The sequence below is a fragment of the Carassius gibelio genome, chromosome B3 (genome assembly GCF_023724105.1).
Source record: "Carassius gibelio isolate Cgi1373 ecotype wild population from Czech Republic chromosome B3, carGib1.2-hapl.c, whole genome shotgun sequence".
Taxonomy (NCBI): Eukaryota; Metazoa; Chordata; class Actinopteri; order Cypriniformes; family Cyprinidae; genus Carassius; species Carassius gibelio.
This window is the reverse complement of record NC_068398.1, coordinates 27,696,244-27,714,205: the sequence shown is the minus strand read 5'-3', so window position 1 is coordinate 27,714,205 and position 17,962 is coordinate 27,696,244. Positions and strand designations below refer to the sequence as shown.

The 17,962-nt window shown below is 41.4% G+C and overlaps 1 protein-coding gene across 2 annotated transcripts; it reads left to right on the top strand.

The window, feature by feature from the left end:
* Positions 1-344: 344 nt before the first annotated feature.
* On the top strand, positions 345-17,720 carry col1a1a (collagen, type I, alpha 1a). 2 transcript variants are annotated; one of them, XM_052550109.1, is made up of 51 exons: positions 345-848; positions 2,333-2,524; positions 2,883-2,905; positions 3,098-3,133; positions 3,804-3,896; positions 4,279-4,350; positions 4,754-4,798; positions 5,166-5,219; positions 5,726-5,779; positions 6,053-6,106; positions 6,224-6,277; positions 6,376-6,429; positions 6,516-6,560; positions 6,664-6,717; positions 6,994-7,038; positions 7,158-7,211; positions 7,497-7,595; positions 7,714-7,758; positions 7,902-8,000; positions 8,134-8,187; positions 8,409-8,516; positions 8,600-8,653; positions 8,808-8,906; positions 9,384-9,437; positions 9,572-9,670; positions 9,838-9,891; positions 9,995-10,048; positions 10,302-10,355; positions 10,453-10,506; positions 10,736-10,780; positions 10,893-10,991; positions 11,155-11,262; positions 11,390-11,497; positions 11,595-11,648; positions 11,747-11,800; positions 11,882-11,989; positions 12,132-12,185; positions 12,316-12,369; positions 12,480-12,641; positions 13,445-13,552; positions 13,761-13,868; positions 13,966-14,019; positions 14,108-14,215; positions 14,305-14,358; positions 14,464-14,571; positions 14,657-14,710; positions 14,887-14,994; positions 15,088-15,367; positions 15,490-15,680; positions 15,792-16,034; positions 16,342-17,720. In XM_052550109.1, exons 1-51 carry the CDS (start codon positions 767-769, stop codon positions 16,486-16,488), a joined length of 4,347 nt encoding a protein of 1,448 aa, XP_052406069.1. In that variant the 5' UTR covers positions 345-766; the 3' UTR covers positions 16,489-17,720. The 2 variants fall into 2 exon arrangements, with proteins under 2 accessions (XP_052406069.1, XP_052406070.1); XM_052550110.1 differs by lacking the exons at positions 11,155-11,262; positions 11,390-11,497; positions 11,595-11,648; positions 11,747-11,800 and having other exon boundaries at positions 633-848; positions 11,936-11,989.
* The last annotated feature ends 242 nt before the right edge of the window (positions 17,721-17,962 follow it).

Here is a 17,962-nt window from a genome sequence, read left to right as displayed (position 1 = left end):
ATAGATAGATAGATAGATAGATAGATAGATAGATAGATAGATAGATAGATAGATAGATAGATAGATAGATAGATAGATAGATATGCAGTAGTTGAATGCAGAAATCCACTAATGAAAAAATACTTTCTAAATTTGTTATGGAATCTTCACAACAACAAAAAAAAAACGAATTCCGTTAAACGAATTTCGTTAATAATTAGGCTAACGAAAATTCCGTCTGTAAAGTTTTAAAAAGAAAACGAAACGATCAAAAGTTTAGTTCAGAAAGCACTGTGTCGTCCTCATCTCCAAATCCTCATTTGAAGAAAGCATTTCTTTGGGTCGAGAGGTCTTTCCAGAATTCAAGACTGAAACAAAAGTCCGGAGATAGGATATGCCCACAATGCAGGTGGTCACGTTGGCACACAACGCAGCTTCACCAAAAAAAGAAGTTTTGAGAGCAAACCCTCGCCTTTTTATTAAGAGATCAGGTTTCTTTAGATGTTCGCTCTGACAACGTTGTGAAGACAGCCCCCTGTCCGGTGAAGGAGGGACGCTATTCTATTAAACGTGAACATGCTTGAGTTATCTGCTGCTCCCGGCGCCTCCCAGAAAGTTTGGGGTATAAAAGGCAGGACCTGGAGTTGGTTTAGGCAGTAGGGAGTTTCTGCTGGGGTCTGGATTGGAGTCACAGAAGACCGGACCCTACCGTGTATGATTGGAGTCTAAAGAAGAAAAAAAACTTCCCTAGCTCGCCTCAAAGAGTCTACATGTCTAATATTTAGACATGTTCAGCTTTGTGGATATTCGGTTGGCGCTGTTGCTCAGCGCAACTGTGCTTTTGGCAAGAGGACAAGGAGAAGATGATCGTAAGTATAATTTTCTACAACTTTTCAAGCTTTTGCTGGAGGTTAGTGGATGCAAATGTGAAGCAGTGAGGCTATTCTGTGATGCTGTGGAGAGAAATGATTGTCTCAGGGCTGAACAAGTTATACAAGCGTTTTCCTGTAGCCTTAAGCACAGATTATGTTTTCTCCTGGAATGGGAGAAGAGTGTTTGTACAGTCTGGATGAGCATTAGACCCACTGGGCCTTTTCACACTCTGCTTGTCTCCTTTGGAGACAAGTTGGCACAGGTTTGGAGACTCTCCTCCATGCGCAATTTGTTATCCTCAACAGCTGCTAGAAGAGAAAAGCAGACAGAGAGAGCAAATAGTCCATAACGTGCTTAAATGGAAAAAAATGACTGAGTTAAAATGTATAACTTAAAACTTTAAGGGAAAAAGTTCAGAGTATTTTACTATTGATAAGATTGGCCAGTTGGAGGGAAAAAACAAGCAACTTAGAATAATACTGTGTAATTCCAGCAATTCCAAGAAAAAACAAAGATGGATATGGGCGACATCGATTAAAAAAGTTTTCCCCAAAAACAAAAGAGAGAGAGAGAGAGAGAGAGAGAGAGAGAGAGAGAGAGAGAGAGAGAGAGAGAGAGAGATGATCTCATTCTTGGACCAGCATGTTTCCAAACTGGACAGTTACATCTGCTAACTAAATTAAAACAAAACCCCTCGCTTTTCTGAAAGACTTTCTGAAAGAAAATCAAGACATTCACATAGTTTAAATGTAAGTCTTACTTTTAATTAATATTCCAGACCTATAATTTGACCTGTTCTAGGGCTCAAGTATTTCAAGCAGTCTCACAGCGCCACTTCGTGGTGAAATGTGCAATTTTGACCATCCCACCCCACCCCACCCCAGGCCTTTCACTTTCCCCTCCTCAGTTATGGTGATTGAAAACACATGCGGACCCTGCAGACTTTCCACTGAAGGAAAACGTTAGTCGTTGCCAAACCGACAGTTTTCAATTACTTCATGATCTACGGTGAGCTTCAGCAGACGTGGATGTGGAAAAATTTCCCTCAGGCTTTTTCCTCTGAGTAATGCAATCGGCGCATAACTGCACTGCGCCACCTAGGGGTGAATTTCATACCAAGCATTTCAAGCAAAAATAAAGGTGTGCTTCCTCGAGCTCTACCTTAATCTGTTCCCACGTCTACGGGAAATGTTTACTAAACAAAATTCTCAAAAGATGGCCTTTATTTCAATAGATAAAACACCAAACCAGTCGTATTTCCCTTGTGAACCTGAAGAGATTTTGACATTATTTTCAGATAACAAAAAACTGCTTTATAAGCATTTCCCACCTTCCGTCACTGATTTAACTTGATGCATTCATCAGGCAAAAATAATCAAACTGAGCAATATTAGACATGAGGATCTTATAATCTATGCCATACTGAAATAACATTTCTGCTTTCATGCTCATGCAACTATTTCACTCGTTATTCCCGTAGGCCCAGACGGCAGCTGCACAATGGACGGCCAGGTCTACAATGACAGGGACGTCTGGAAACCAGAGCCATGCCAAATCTGCGTGTGCGACAGCGGCACCGTTATGTGCGACGAGGTGATCTGCGAGGACACGACCCACTGCGCCAACCCAGTGATTCCCAACGACGAGTGCTGCCCCGTCTGCCCAGACGACGGTACGACGCCTTGATTCTCACGCCCCGTTTTTTCTTACCTTGGGCAAACAGAACCAGCCCACATCCCTTCATTTAAAATGTCAGGGAAAATTCATATGGAGCCACAACTTTCCCTCCCCATTGGATTTTTAAACGTGATCTTCAAGCTTCCGGCCTTATGGTCACTCATTGGATTAATTTGTGGGTTTGCTCTTGGTGCAAGGCCTCAAGTCTAATTGGGGAAAACCGCAGACTCACTTGTTAGGCTGATTGTTATCATTTTAGTGCTAAAAGTTTACAAACCAAAAGAGGCATGTGATTATTTTCTATTTTTATATGGTTTTCATTTTTGTTTTCATTTTTTTCTTCAATTTTATAGAATTCAAGGAGCCCGGTGCTGAGGTAAATGTTTTACTTTCATCAGCTTACATTTCCTCAAATAAGTTTTCAGTTCATTGTTACAAAGAAGGAACTTTATAAATGGCCTATTTGAATGAACTCAAGGCTTAATTTGAAGCTAGTTATTTTGCTACCTTTCTGCAAAAAAAAAAACAAATCCTTATAAGCACATTTGTGTTCATTATTCTCTCTTAGGGACCAAGAGGTCCTGCTGGTGAGAAGGGTGACAGGGTAGGTTCCTATTTCCCTCTTTATATGTCTCTGTTTACTGCTTTATCACGGGATTTGTTTAGATGCTGAACATCTTGAAGTTCTTTGAGAACAAAATACATACATCTAAATCAGCAGTCATTACCACTGCATAAAAAGTGACATGTTATTGTCCTTATAAGTTACTTATAACCCAGTTTATATAGCTTGCCTGATATTTAGTTGGATTTCTTGAGTTTGTAAATATATATATATATATATATATATATATATATATATATATATATATATATAAATCCTAACATATATTAAATGTTAAATATGTATTATTAAATTTAATTGAATTATAGAATTAGAATTATACATAAATTATACATGAATTCATATATGTATATATACTTGCCGCTTATTTTGTCTTATTTTATGATACTCAAGGTGCTTTGAACACTTGTGATGCGAGAGATGATTTAGTCTGTATTTAATATAAAAAGCCAACAGAATTATATATCAGCCCACCACTTTCCTCTAATTATACCTCTACATCAAACTGACCTATAGATGTGGTGCATCATTTTGAACTGTGGAGGCTTTGATGTGAACTGCTCTGAGCCTACAAACCTGTCTGTACCATAGTATTGCCTCTGCCTCATTCACTTAAATTCTCATTTTCCTTTCCCTTGATCTCAAACAGGGTCCTCCTGGCCCTCCCGGCAATGACGGAATCCCTGGACAGCCTGGTCTTCCTGGGCCCCCAGGCCCCCCTGGACCTCCTGGCCTTGGAGGAGTAAGTATCTAACCCTAAAGAGAGAAAATACTGATTTTCTCCTATGGATAGGTGGAAGGTGCGACTTAGCAGTGCCTTTAGGCCAGGTGCCTAAAAGTTCAGGATTTGTTCTAGGCCATAATTTGAAATCCGATCATATTTAAAAGACCTTTAGGTCACAGGGCTGACACATTTCAGCACTACTTAAGTGGACAGCACCTTTGGGGAAATAGCCACAGTTGCACTCAGGCATGCAAAGCTTGTGATTAAGCTCAAGATTAGCCTGAGAATAAAATAAGTTCAGTTATGCTTCTTCCTGAGATGAGCAGGGCCTTTTCTAAGGGTCTCTCCTCTTATCTTTTGACTGACAGGGTCTTTGCTTTTTCTCCTTGTCCCTCCACAGAACTATTCTCCTCAGATGTCTGGTGGATTTGATGAGAAATCCGGAGGAGCAATGGTCGTCCCAGGCCCCATGGTAAAAAAAATTAACATATGCTAACAAGCACACGTCTATACATGCATGCACATTCAGTACACATGTATCTTTAAAATCTCTGAGTGATGCAAATATCAGTGCAATAGATGCATACACACTTCTTTATCTCTCTTTATAATCACTGTTCAGCTCTTTATTAACAGACAGCATCATATCAGCTGCTGCACTACAAACACATGCTTAGTATATTTTTAATCTATGGCATACAGACATAAGAAAGTCTGTAGCATGTAGCTTTAAACAAAATGTCCCATGTATACACACTTACACACACACACACACACACACACACACACATGTATATATATACAGAATGTATATATATTTCAGTTACTACTTTGTAAGGCTAGCTAACAGTATCTCTTTTGTCTCTTTTTCACAGGGACCTATGGGCCCCCGTGGACCCCCTGGACCTCCTGGATCTTCTGTGAGTACTCCCTAATAGTTTTTAGAAAACTTTACACACTATTTAAACCAAACGCATATGGGGAGTCATAATTAACTTAAGATAGAAACAAGATAATATTTTAAGGCAAATATACACCATGCAGTTGTAGCATTTTTCATAAAACCCATTTTCAAAAATGTATTATTTGTAAATGTATCATTATGAAATTAGTTTTATGACTGCAATTTGGAACCTGGGGAAATCAGAATCGATTGATTTGAATTAGATCCACCCAGGAAGTCAAAATGAGCTACTACCTATTTCCTCAAGGCTTATTTTAAAATTTAATAGCACTGTGTTCCTCAGGTTTGTGCCTCTAATTTGTGCTCTTTGTCCCCCTCTACAGGGACCCCAAGGATTTACTGGTCCCCCTGGTGAGCCTGGTGAGGCTGGTGCTCCTGTGAGTATCTAAACAAATCACCTCTGCACTCATCAACTTGAACACACAGCTTTTTCTTAGTAAATAGCATAAATAACAAAAAACCTGACTGTATGTCCTCTACTGACTTTTTAAAAAGAGTTAGTTGAACCCTAGAAATTTGAGGTAATTGTACCTGCTTACATGTACCCAAATTAATATTACTCTCACATAATTACATTCTATTTGGGTCAAATGAGGTCAAAAGTGTACAGGGTTCATGAAACATCAGCCACCTAGAATTCTTTTTTGTTCTTCACTGAGTGGATGCATGACATCCAGTCTGTGCATATGTATAAAAGATGTCTCTTACTGGCAAGCATAAAGTCATTTTAGTCTATATTTCACTTTTTTTCCTCTGGATAATTCATACTGCCAAAGTGTGACTCACTCATGCCGCCACAATGTGAAACACATAAATACACTCACATGGACACAACTGTTTTTTTCCTAACCTAGATTTTTTTTCTGCTGCTTTCCTGGTTTAGGGTCCAATGGGTCCCCGTGGTGCAGCTGGTCCCCCTGGAAAGAACGGAGAGGATGTAAGTTATCTACATACATCTGTGTATCTACCACATTTTAGCTTAAAAAGATACAAGGAGCTATTAAAAGAAAAAAAAACTTCATTTGTTTATGCAGTTTACTTCAGTTATAGATTTCAGGAAACCACGTGTTGTATTTATCAATGCCAAACAGAAATGGATAAAGAGACATTAGTGAAATAGCTAACATTTCTCATAATTCATTCTAAAAAGACTTTAGGGCTTAAATAATGGCTCATTCATTTTCTCATCTGTTTTTCTCTGACTCTGTAGGGTGAGTCTGGCAAACCCGGTCGCCCTGGTGAGCGCGGACCCCCTGGCGCACAGGTGAGTGTTGCCAAAACGACTCTTAACAGGATTTCTTATAATTGCATTCTGTTAGTTAGTAGCATTGTAGTGTATGAGAAAGAGAACTGGCTGTAACATCTATCTCGTTCTGTCTAGGGTGCTCGTGGATTCCCCGGAACCCCTGGACTTCCAGGCATCAAAGGACACAGAGTGAGTTCTCTTGATCTAGGGAGTGTTTCCTCTTGTTTGATGAATATCAACTTATGTCCACAATACTCAAATCTTGATGTGCATCCTCTGCATCTCAGGGATTCAGCGGTCTAGATGGAGCTAAGGGAGACACTGGCCCTGCTGGACCTAAGGTGAAATCAGAATTAAAATCAATATTACACTTTAAATCTGAAGTTCAAATTAAGCAGACCCCTTAACATGCTGCTGTACCCATTAGGGTGAACCTGGTGCCGCTGGTGAGAACGGAACTCCTGGAGCTATGGTAAGAAATTGCATTTATTCACACTGAATAAGTATGAATTTCATATTTCCTATTTTCAACATCTACATATGCAGTTCTTGTCTAATGTAACACTGTTTCCCAGGGTCCTCGTGGTCTGCCTGGCGAGAGAGGCCGCGCTGGTCCTCCTGGTTCTGCTGTAAGTAGCCTTATAAGCATAAACTTTGCTAATGTTGTAATATATGACTTCTGTTGCAGTGTTATATGTTATATTTGGATGTGATTGTGTACTTTGCAAACAAAGGAAAGACATGTATATTGAGAATTTCCTGATAGCTTTCTGCACTTTTTAAATGTGTTGAGATCGTACCTCAAACATAAAACTCAGTATTTATCTAATTCCAGTCCTCTGCAGTACACAGATTTATATTAATAATGTATAAGTTCCAAATAATAATCTTTTCTCAATTTTTAGGGTGCTCGTGGTAACGATGGTGCTGCCGGAGCTGCTGGTCCTCCTGTAAGTAGCTATTTTATTATTATTATATATTTTTTTATATGAGTAATATGAGTAATGAAATACGAGTAAAATGGATAACTTAAGCTAACTATAATTAATTTTTCTCTCTCTATTTTTAGGGCCCAACTGGCCCTGCTGGTCCCCCAGGATTCCCTGGTGGCCCTGGAGCTAAGGTAAAAGAAAAATACTCATTTTGTTCCTATAATTACACATTCAAATTCCAAATCAAACCAAACATGGGCTAGAGAACTGCAAGGTGGCATTGTAATTGGGCTGATGGAGCCAGATGTTCTTTACAGCTGTCAGTCTTCTCAATTATGTAGGCCAATAATTAATGGCCGGTAAAAGTTCATAAGTCAAAGTTGACAAACTTCTCCTCTAGCAACATAGAAATACACGACACTGCATTTTCATTGAGGGTTGTTTCATTTCTCACTCTTACACTTTGCTTTCTCCAGGGAGAGGTTGGTGCTCAGGGAGCTCGTGGTGCAGAGGGACCCCAGGGAGCCCGTGGAGAGCCTGGTAATCCTGGACCTGCTGGTGCTGCTGGACCCGCTGTGAGTGAATCTTTTTATATACCACATTATCTAATTGTTTTAATCTTAAGTCTTAAATTTCAGTTATTTGCAAACTTCAGTTGACCACCTTGTGCATTTTGCATTCCTTCTTCTGTAGGGTAACAATGGAGCTGATGGTGCCCCTGGTCTTAAGGGTGCTCCTGTAAGTACAATCTTAATTTTGATCAACAAATGCTCCTCTTCTTGATACAATTGGTATTTAGATAAAAATAGATAGATAGATTAGAACAGTCGTGATGATAAATTAACGGCCACATATTTGTTTCTCTCTGCTGCCACCTGCAGGGCGCTCCTGGTATTGCTGGTGCTCCAGGTTTCCCTGGACCTCGTGGTCCTCCTGGACCTTCTGGAGCTGCTGGTGCTCCTGGCCCTAAGGGTAACACTGTAAGTGTCCATTTCTTCTCAGATCATGAGCTTCATTTTTTTCTACACAAAATATGAATTATTTTACACATTAACTTTTTAGGAAAAGGGGACTCTGCCTATTTCTTCTTGAGCATTTTTGTTGGTTTTTCAGGGTGAGGTTGGTGCCCCTGGTTCCAAAGGAGAGGCTGGTGCTAAAGGAGAGGCTGTAAGTATAAACTTCACTTATTTGAGCTAGAAGTTTTATCACCCTCTTCATTGTTGCATTTCATATAAATCTTATGATGCAAAGTTTGGTAAAACATTCTACCGCTTTGCAATTTTTTTTTTAAAAAAATCATTGCCTTTGTACTGATTTTTCACAAAGCAACTCTGCTGTTGACTTTTACAATCATTTCTAACTATGTTCTTTCTTGTGTGGTTACCTAGGGTGCCCAAGGAGTTCAGGGTCCCCCTGGCCCCTCTGGTGAAGAAGGCAAGAGAGGACCTCGTGGTGAGCCCGGTTCTGCTGGTGCCCGCGGACCCCCTGGTGAACGTGTATGTATCCAGATCAAAACTCTCTGTTTGTTACAACCTTAAAAGTAGCCCTGACCATAACAATTACACACCTCTTTGTGCAGGGTGCTCCTGGTGCTCGTGGTTTCCCTGGTGCTGATGGATCTGCAGGTCCTAAGGTGAGTCTACAAAAGATATAAAACATCCTTTTACGTTAGCAATTAAGCAGAAAATTCATGCAAAATCTATTTAGAATGTTATTGTATTCATACACCATATTTTACCAATGGTAGTGATCATGATAAATGCAACACTCCCTGATCTTAATAACAGGGTGCCACTGGTGAGCGTGGAGGCCCTGGAGTTGTTGGACCTAAGGGTGCCACTGGTGAGCCTGGCCGCAATGGTGAACCTGGTTTGCCAGGAACCAAGGTGAGAATGCTGATTTCAGCAGAAATGCTACACATTATTTTGTACTGTTTGTGTTAAAAAGACTCTAGAATACCCAAGACGTGTCACTCACAAAAATTCAAATGCAAAAATGCATTGCTTAATATGGCCTCTCAAACACAGGAAGCCCCGCCTTCTGAATGAAAGAGCCAACTGCTAATCGGTAAAGTCAGCTGCTGTCAGAAGTCCCAGTTACTATAGAAGTAGTCAGCACTCTTGAGACTTGCGCACTGCCTGAGCTAGCCTGAAAAATAAGCTTTTTATAATGCTATTTGAGCAAAAATAATAACATTTATGACAGTTGTTGTCAGAATTCTTAGGTGATTTTAAATATGAAATTTAAGAGAGTCATTTCAAAAATGGCTGCTGAGTGACATGACTTGTATTAAAAGGAATCTGTTGTGTATTAATGTACCAGTGAGTTCTGTTTGACCCCCTCTATCTTCATTTTCATAACAGGGTATGACTGGTAGCCCTGGCAGCCCTGGACCTGATGGAAAGACCGGAGCTACTGTGAGTGCCCACACAATTCTCCATAATGTCACAACAAACCAGCTCAGTCAAAAATGCACACACTCCATACCCAGAGATTCATACAGGGTGGGTGATAATAAAACTCACAGGTCTCATGGGTTTATTTTTGACAGGGTGCTCCTGGACAAGATGGCCGCCCTGGACCACCTGGCCCCGTTGGAGCCAGAGGACAACCTGGTGTCATGGGATTCCCTGGACCTAAGGGTGCTGCTGTGAGTGATCCTTATTCTCTTTAAAAAGTCAATATGCTCAGTTCACTGTATAGCCAAATTGCAGACCATCAGTTTATTTTCTATGTATAAGAAACTTTTGAGGTCAGATTCTATGTGTAATTGTTGCTAAACATTTAAATTTGATGTTTACTTCTGCCCCTGTACAGGGTGAGGCTGGCAAACCCGGTGAGAGAGGTGTGATGGGTGCTCTTGGTGCCACTGTAAGTAGCTATAACCTTTGTTTTCCACACCACAGTCAGGCTTGTTTGGTTCGTAATGTTGAAGTCTGATGCTTATTCTACTGTGTTTTGTATTTAACTATAGGGTGCTCCCGGTAAGGATGGTGATGTTGGCGCCCCTGGTGCTCCTGGACCTGCTGTAAGTAGCACTTCAGTATCCCATGAGGCATTTGCAATATTGTTTCTTGTCAATGATTGTTATATGAGTCTGATTTAAAACAGTGGTCCTGCTAATCATCATACAAACTGTTTTAAAATATATTGCCCAGCATAAAAATACATCTTCAGATTCAATCTACTACATTATAAGAATGTTCTCTATAACATTGAAATATAGTTACTCTAATGACCCACTTTGGCTATAGTGTCACATTATATTTTTTTATGAATAGGGGCCTACTGGTGAGAGAGGTGAACAGGGACCTTCTGGTCCTCCTGGATTCCAGGTGAGTGAGTTTCCCATCTTACTTAACCCAAAGCACATTATTTTTGTTATAGACATTGACAAATGTGTGTTCATCTCTCTGTGCATCTGAATGACAGGGTCTGCCAGGACCTCAGGGTGCAACTGGTGAGCCTGGCAAAGCTGGTGAGCAGGTAAGTTGCTAGCCAGTGGGTTGATATGAACTTGCTGTTTAAAGCTGTGAACCTTTCGTATTTTATAAAATAATTGGGGATCAATGCTTGCAAGGACACTTACACTTAAAGGACGCTTAAGCATGGAGTTTAGGCTATGGGCGACAGTAATTAAGTCCCTCAGAAACCCTCATTAGAAATACAAGGCCAGGCGATACAATACTAATTTGCCTTCTTTGGCATATTACAGGGTGTTCCTGGAGAGGCTGGAGCTCCTGGGCCAGCTGGATCCAGAGTGAGTATCTACAGCATGATCACCAAATGCACATAGTCCATAAAGCTGACTGTAGTTCTAGATATATGAAATGGACAAGAACTGAAGGCATCTCTCTATACTTTCTTCACAGGGCGACAGAGGATTCTCTGGTGAGCGTGGTGCCCCTGGCCCTGCTGGTCCTGCTGGTGCCCGTGGATCTCCTGGTGCATCTGGTAACGATGGCGCTAAGGTGAGTCTCACCTGTTCTTGATGTTATACCACACGTTTACAGTGATTGGCTAAACAAAATCTGAAGGTTACTCTACAATGTGAATCAAGCTCCTAAAGTGTATGACAGCACTGTACCTATGAATATGTGTCAACATTAAGATTGCCTTTTCTGGCTTCCTCAGGGTGATGCTGGTGCCCCAGGTGCCCCTGGTGCTCAGGGTCCTCCCGGACTTCAAGGAATGCCTGGCGAGCGTGGTTCTGCTGGTCTGCCAGGTCTTAAGGGTGACAGAGTGAGTACTAATGAGGACTTTCCTGAACTTTCATGGCAACAAAAAAAAAAACACTAACACACAGCAAACTTAGCAACTGAACTGAATAGCACAAACTCTCAAAACTCATGATAATCTCTTATCCCAGGGTGACCAAGGTGCCAAGGGTACTGATGGTGCCCCTGGTAAAGATGGCATCCGTGGTATGACCGGCCCAATTGGACCTCCTGGACCTGCTGGAGCTCCTGGTGACAAGGTGAGTGTCTTTTGATTCCATATATCCATAATGTATCCATCTCAAAAAGTTGAAGAACATATTCAACCATGGTTCTATCATTTGAATTTTAATATAGGGAGAGTCTGGTGCTCCTGGACTTGTTGGACCTAATGGTGCCCGTGGACCACCTGTAAGCATAATGCTCGACTTGTAGACATGAACATTTACTACATTAAATTGACCATTAAAATGATCTGATAGCATCACCTTTTGTTCAATCACAAATAGGGTGAGCGTGGAGAGACTGGTCCTCCTGGACCTGCCGGATTTGCTGGACCTCCTGTGAGTAACAAACTCTAGTATATGTATCCTAATAAAAACTATTACAGGCCAGTTCTTATTTCAAGAATGTCTGTCCAACAGGGTGCCGATGGTCTGCCTGGTGCTAAGGGAGAGCCTGGAGACAATGGTGCTAAGGGTGATGCTGGTGCTCCAGGACCTGCTGGAGCGACCGGTGCCCCTGGACCTCAGGTGTGATCATCTTCTGATATAATCTTCTCATTCAAAACAGACTTGTGCTCTTTTAGGTTTATAACATTTGACCCACGTAGTCATAGTTTCTTTTCTTATGTTGACACGTACATTATTAATCAAAATGATTTGTGCTATACAGGGTCCTGTTGGTGCTACTGGACCCAAGGGTGCCCGTGGTGCTGCTGGTCCTCCTGTGAGTATGACTTCCTTGATTTTATATTTTTGGTTGTCCTGTTTGTACTTGCCACAGTTAAAAATTACCTAAAGACACTTGTAAATGACATATTACAATTGAGCTAATACATTTTTACATTTTTGTTAAGGGTGCTACTGGTTTCCCTGGTGCTGCTGGCAGAGTTGGACCTCCCGGCCCTGCTGTAAGAATCTCTACAACACTGATATCGATAGTACTAATTAATACATCAAAGTAGCAACAGTGATCTTCTTCCATAATTAACAATGATTCTCTAATTGCTTCTTGTCTTAGGGAAACGCTGGACCCGCAGGACCTCCTGGAGCACCTGGTAAGGAAGGCCAGAAAGGTAACCGTGGTGAGACTGGACCTGCTGGGCGCACTGGTGAAGTTGGTGCTGCTGGACCACCTGGTGCCCCTGGTGAGAAAGGAAATCCTGGAGCTGAGGGTGCTACTGTAAGTCTTTTATGCCAATCTGTAACATTATTACTTTATCTTCTGGCTTTTCATATACATGACAATAACCAGAGTATTTGAGAGTCGATTGCAGTGTGTAGCATCATTATTAGGAGGTCTTAACCAGTTCTCTCAAATCCTCACACTGGCAGTGTTATATATGCACAAAATATTGCCTTTGGTCTCATCTGACCAAAAAAATCTTTTCCAACATCACAACTGGCCAAATGCCATGCCTGTTAGCAAACTGAAGACATGCTTTACTAGTTCTTTTTGGATAGTGATCAGTAAACTCTGTATCTCCTTATTACTGGCCTCTCAGTTTCTTCTCACAAGTCATCTGCACCAAAAAAGACAAGCTGGTTTAAAAATATTTGGACGTTTGTATTCTTTTCTTTATTTATGGATTTAGTTGAATATGGATTTATGCTTTAGTCTTAATTTTCATAGACATCTTACATTCGATTTATAACTTAATAAAATATTATTAAATAATTTTTCTTCAACTGTGAGTTTTCTGTCTACCATGAGTGGTAGTTATTTAATTGATTATTGGTAGAGTCCAACTTAGCACAACTTGTTGTCAGAAGTTCAGTCTCTGCTAGAGGAAAGGAAGATTCATCCGCCGTCTACCTGTCCATGTCTGATGTCCTTGCTAGTATAGATTAATAGATATTTATCTGTTACAATTTCTAGTTATAAAAACACGCACTGTCTAATAAAGACATAATGAAATACAGACATTATCTTTGAGGTACTTCCTATTTAAAATCACTAATATTCTTCTAATACTTTTCTTACAGGGCCCTGCAGGTATCCCTGGACCCGCAGGTATTGCTGGTCAGCGTGGTATTGTTGGTCTCCCTGGCCAAAGAGGCGAGCGTGGTTTCCCTGGTCTCCCCGGTCCATCTGTAAGTATTCTGGGTCCTTGTTTTACGCTCTCTGATGTCTTAATTGAACACAAGAACTCCTCCACAGAACGCAAATCTCTCATGTACTTCCATACAATAATAGGCTATGGTTGTTTTATTCAGCCAGTATCTACTTTCAAGTGTTTATTATTGATGGATCTTAAGCATCAATCATAGCTTTCATTATTGTCTTCATCATGCCATTTAGGGAGAGCCTGGCAAACAAGGATCATCTGGTCCTTCTGGTGAGCGTGGACCTCCTGGACCCATGGGACCCCCTGGATTGGCTGGACCTCCTGGTGAGCCTGGTCGTGAGGTATGGATGTACACCTATATACCAACACTTACCTACATAAATGAAACCATAAATATCATCCTGTTGTGTTGACAATATGTTATTTGCTTTACATTAGGGTACTCCAGGTAATGAGGGCTCTGCTGGACGTGATGGTGCTCCTGGCCCCAAGGTGAGTTCCAGTCTTCATAGTTTCCTATACAAGTCAAACCCCTTCACCACACATTAGGCTTTGTGACTGAGTTCTGCTCCCGACATAGGGTGACCGTGGTGAGACTGGCTCTGCTGGCACCCCCGGTGCTCCTGGACCTCCTGGCGCTCCTGGACCCATTGGCCCTGCTGGAAAGACTGGTGATCGTGGAGAGTCTGTTAGTGTCCCATCTCCAATAAGGAAATGAACTGTTGATGGTTTAAAAAGCATGGGACTATATGAACTTATCTGTTTTTTTTTTATTAGGGCCCTGCTGGTCCTGCCGGTGCTGCTGGCCCTGCTGGTCCCCGTGGACCCGCTGTAAGTCCAGACTAAAACCTCAAAAAGAATTGCATAATTGTCTATGTGGAGCTTCATCTATGATACACACTGTATTCTCATCCGAGGTGTAATGTCTTTATCCAGGGACCCGCTGGAGCTCGTGGAGACAAGGGTGAGACTGGTGAGGCTGGTGAGAGAGGCATGAAGGGACACAGAGGATTTACCGGAATGCAGGGACCACCAGGACCTCCTGTAAGTGACTCTATAAATCTTTGATATAATATCTGTAGCTTAAAAAATATTTGTAATTAATTTATTTTTTTATTCTTGTCCATAGGGACCCTCTGGAGAGCCTGGACCTGCTGGAGCTTCTGGACCCGCTGGACCAAGAGTATGTATTATTACAAAATATATATAAAAAAAATCAAAACATACATTTTGCTGCATATTTGTACTTCCATCATTTCTCTGCTTTGATCGAGAATTTGAAGTCTATACACGGTGGTCTGAGTGTGTTTTGAAGATCATTCTGATTGGATTTGGATGTTTCTGTTTTTGTATTAATAGGGCCCTGGTGGATCTGCTGGACCCGCTGGTAAGGATGGTATGAGCGGCCTTCCTGGACCCATTGGACCCCCTGGACCCCGTGGTCGCAATGGAGAAATTGGACCATCTGTGGGTGATTCCTTCCTTTTCTAAATCACAGTGAACCCAGAAAACCAAATATACACTTTAACCCCTCCATATTTGGTGTAATATGTTGTATAGGGACCACCTGGACCCCCCGGACTCCCTGGACCTCCTGGACCCTCTGGTGGTGGATTTGATATTGGCTTCATTGCTCAGCCACAGGAGAAGGCCCCTGATCCCTTCCGCTCATACCGTGCCGATGATGCCAATGTGATGCGTGACCGTGACCTTGAAGTTGACACCACCCTCAAGTCCCTGAGCCAACAGATTGAGAGCATCATGAGCCCAGATGGCACCAAGAAGAATCCTGCACGCACTTGCCGTGACCTGAAGATGTGCCACCCAGACTGGAAGAGCGGTACATTCCCTTTCTCCATTGCATGAAAATTCTAAATAACTAAATTTGAAAGTCATTTTACATTTCTCACCCTGCATTGCCATGCCTAGATTAATCCCGTCCCTTTTAAAAATAAAACACAGGTGAGTACTGGATTGACCCTGACCAGGGCTGCAACCAGGATGCCATCAAGGTCTACTGCAACATGGAAACTGGTGAGACCTGCGTCTACCCAACTGAGTCCTCCATTCCCAAGAAGAACTGGTACACAAGCAAGAACATCAAGGAGAAGAAGCATGTCTGGTTCGGAGAGGCCATGACCGATGGCTTCCAGGTAAGGATGTCTAGGCCTTAACTAGGCCAAAAAGAATAACCAGGTGTTGTCCCCATATGTCGGTTTATTACAGTTTCTGATTTGCTTGTGATTTCCTCTCAAAACCTACAGTTTGAATATGGCAGCGAGGGCTCTAAGCCTGAGGATGTCAACATTCAGCTCACCTTCCTGCGCCTCATGTCCACTGAGGCCACCCAGAATATCACATACCACTGCAAGAACAGCATTGCATACATGGACCAGGCTTCTGGCAACCTGAAGAAGGCTCTTCTGCTCCAGGGCTCCAATGAGATCGAGATCAGAGCAGAGGGCAACAGCCGCTTCACATACAGTGTCACTGAGGACGGTTGCACGGTGAGTTCTCCATCTTTATCTTTCCTTGATGTGACTATCACAAGGTCTTATTGCCACAACACTACAGTTCATTTGAATGTGGGAGCTAAAAAAAGATAAACTCTTAAAATGACTTCAGTGTGATTATTCATTTAGCAGTGGCTTGTGTCTGAATTAACTTCCATATGAGAATAAAGCAGAATGGTATTATTTCAAGGGGAAAAGCGAGTACTAATTTAACAGCATAAATGTTTGTTATTCTAGCAACGTAAAGGGTTTTGTATAGGCTCTAATTCTATCCCTGTTTTCCTTTTTTCCATCTCTCCAGTCGCACACCGGTGCATGGGGCAAGACAGTCATCGACTACAAAACAACAAAAACATCCCGTCTGCCTATTATTGACATCGCCCCTATGGACGTTGGTGCACCTAATCAGGAATTTGGCATTGAAGTTGGCCCAGTCTGCTTCTTGTAAAAAAGAAATCTGGACATGAGATTGTTTGTGTGCGTGTGTGTTTTTTTCTAGCAATCATCTCTCAAATCTTTTCTATGCATTAAAATCAAACCCTAGAATTCAATTTGGCTGTGCAAATGGTCCACTTGCTTAGACCTGCGCTTCAGAAGACAGTGGTTGTGTGTTATCAGGCTTTTTTTGGACCACTATTTTGTCACCACCCACACTGAGGATACTTTAGAAGACTCATTTGTTTCACTGGCAACAAGAAAATAATATATTATACTTATAAAGTGTAAAATCCCCCTGGAGTTTAAAGAAACATCACTGATGCAAGTGACTTCTTTTCAACCACTGAGGAAGGACAATGAAAGAGCAAAACCAAATGCTTTGTACCATGTTCAGGTGTTAAATAAATCTGTAAAATGACATTTAAGTGTCTTTGTGTTATACCCATTAGGACCACCGGGGTGCTGAATGCCAACGTTCTTCTCAAGAGTCACACAAAGTACATTAAGTAGAGACAGGGGTTCAACTTTGTTTTGATGTCTTATGGCTACCTCAAAAAAGAAACCTGCAATTCCCAGTGTTGACCAACATCAGGTCAGGATTTTACGTGGCAGAAGTATGGTTAAGGATCAAGTGACAGCTGTAAACGTGCTATTTCCTCATGAGGTCCTGTCAGCAAGAAATTCTACAGTTATGCTTTTTCTAAAAGTAATGCATTGTCCGTTGCTTTTGCTCACAGGGCCTTTGGTGCTAAAGAAATCCTAATATCTTGCCGCCCAGTTGTAACGGATGCCTCTCTTTCTGAAGTGTACGCTAAGAGCCAGACAGCAGAGCTTCTGTTAAGAGGCAGTACTGTAGCTGTGATACACGCAGTCTTTTCAAGTGTAGAATAAGCAGGTGGAGTCTGTTTTTATTTTCCAAACACCTTTTGACACTTTTTGGTTGTTGTCTATTGGTTTCTTTTCAAAACATCCCCCCAATGTTGTCCAGTTGCTTCCAGCTATATCCCCACTTCTTTCACATACTTCTGTAATGAGGATTTTTGTTTTCACCCAGGTTTTTTTTTTTTTTTTTTTTTTAGCGTAAAACAGGCAATCAAATAGAAAAGTCCTAAAATGATGAGAAGCACACCATAGGGGGGGTAAAACAAGAGGATCTGTACCTATTTTGTATATGTATATTAATTTGAGATGTTTTTAATTATTTTGAATGCTGAAATAAAGCATGTTAAGTGGTCGACCTTATGTTTGTCAGAAGTGATCTTGACTCGTCCCTGACTGCCCAATGGACTTGAATGAAGCACAGCTTGCACCTGTTACAGTTGTTTTGACTAAAAGGAAAGATTAAAGAAAATCTCAGAAATGTCTGTTACTTTTTGGTGTTTTTTTTTGTTTGTTTTGTTTTTTTCATGCTGTTGTTGCAAAAATAGTTTTTATACCACTGAGCAAACTCTACTGAACAAAACATCTTTTGAGCAAAGGTACTT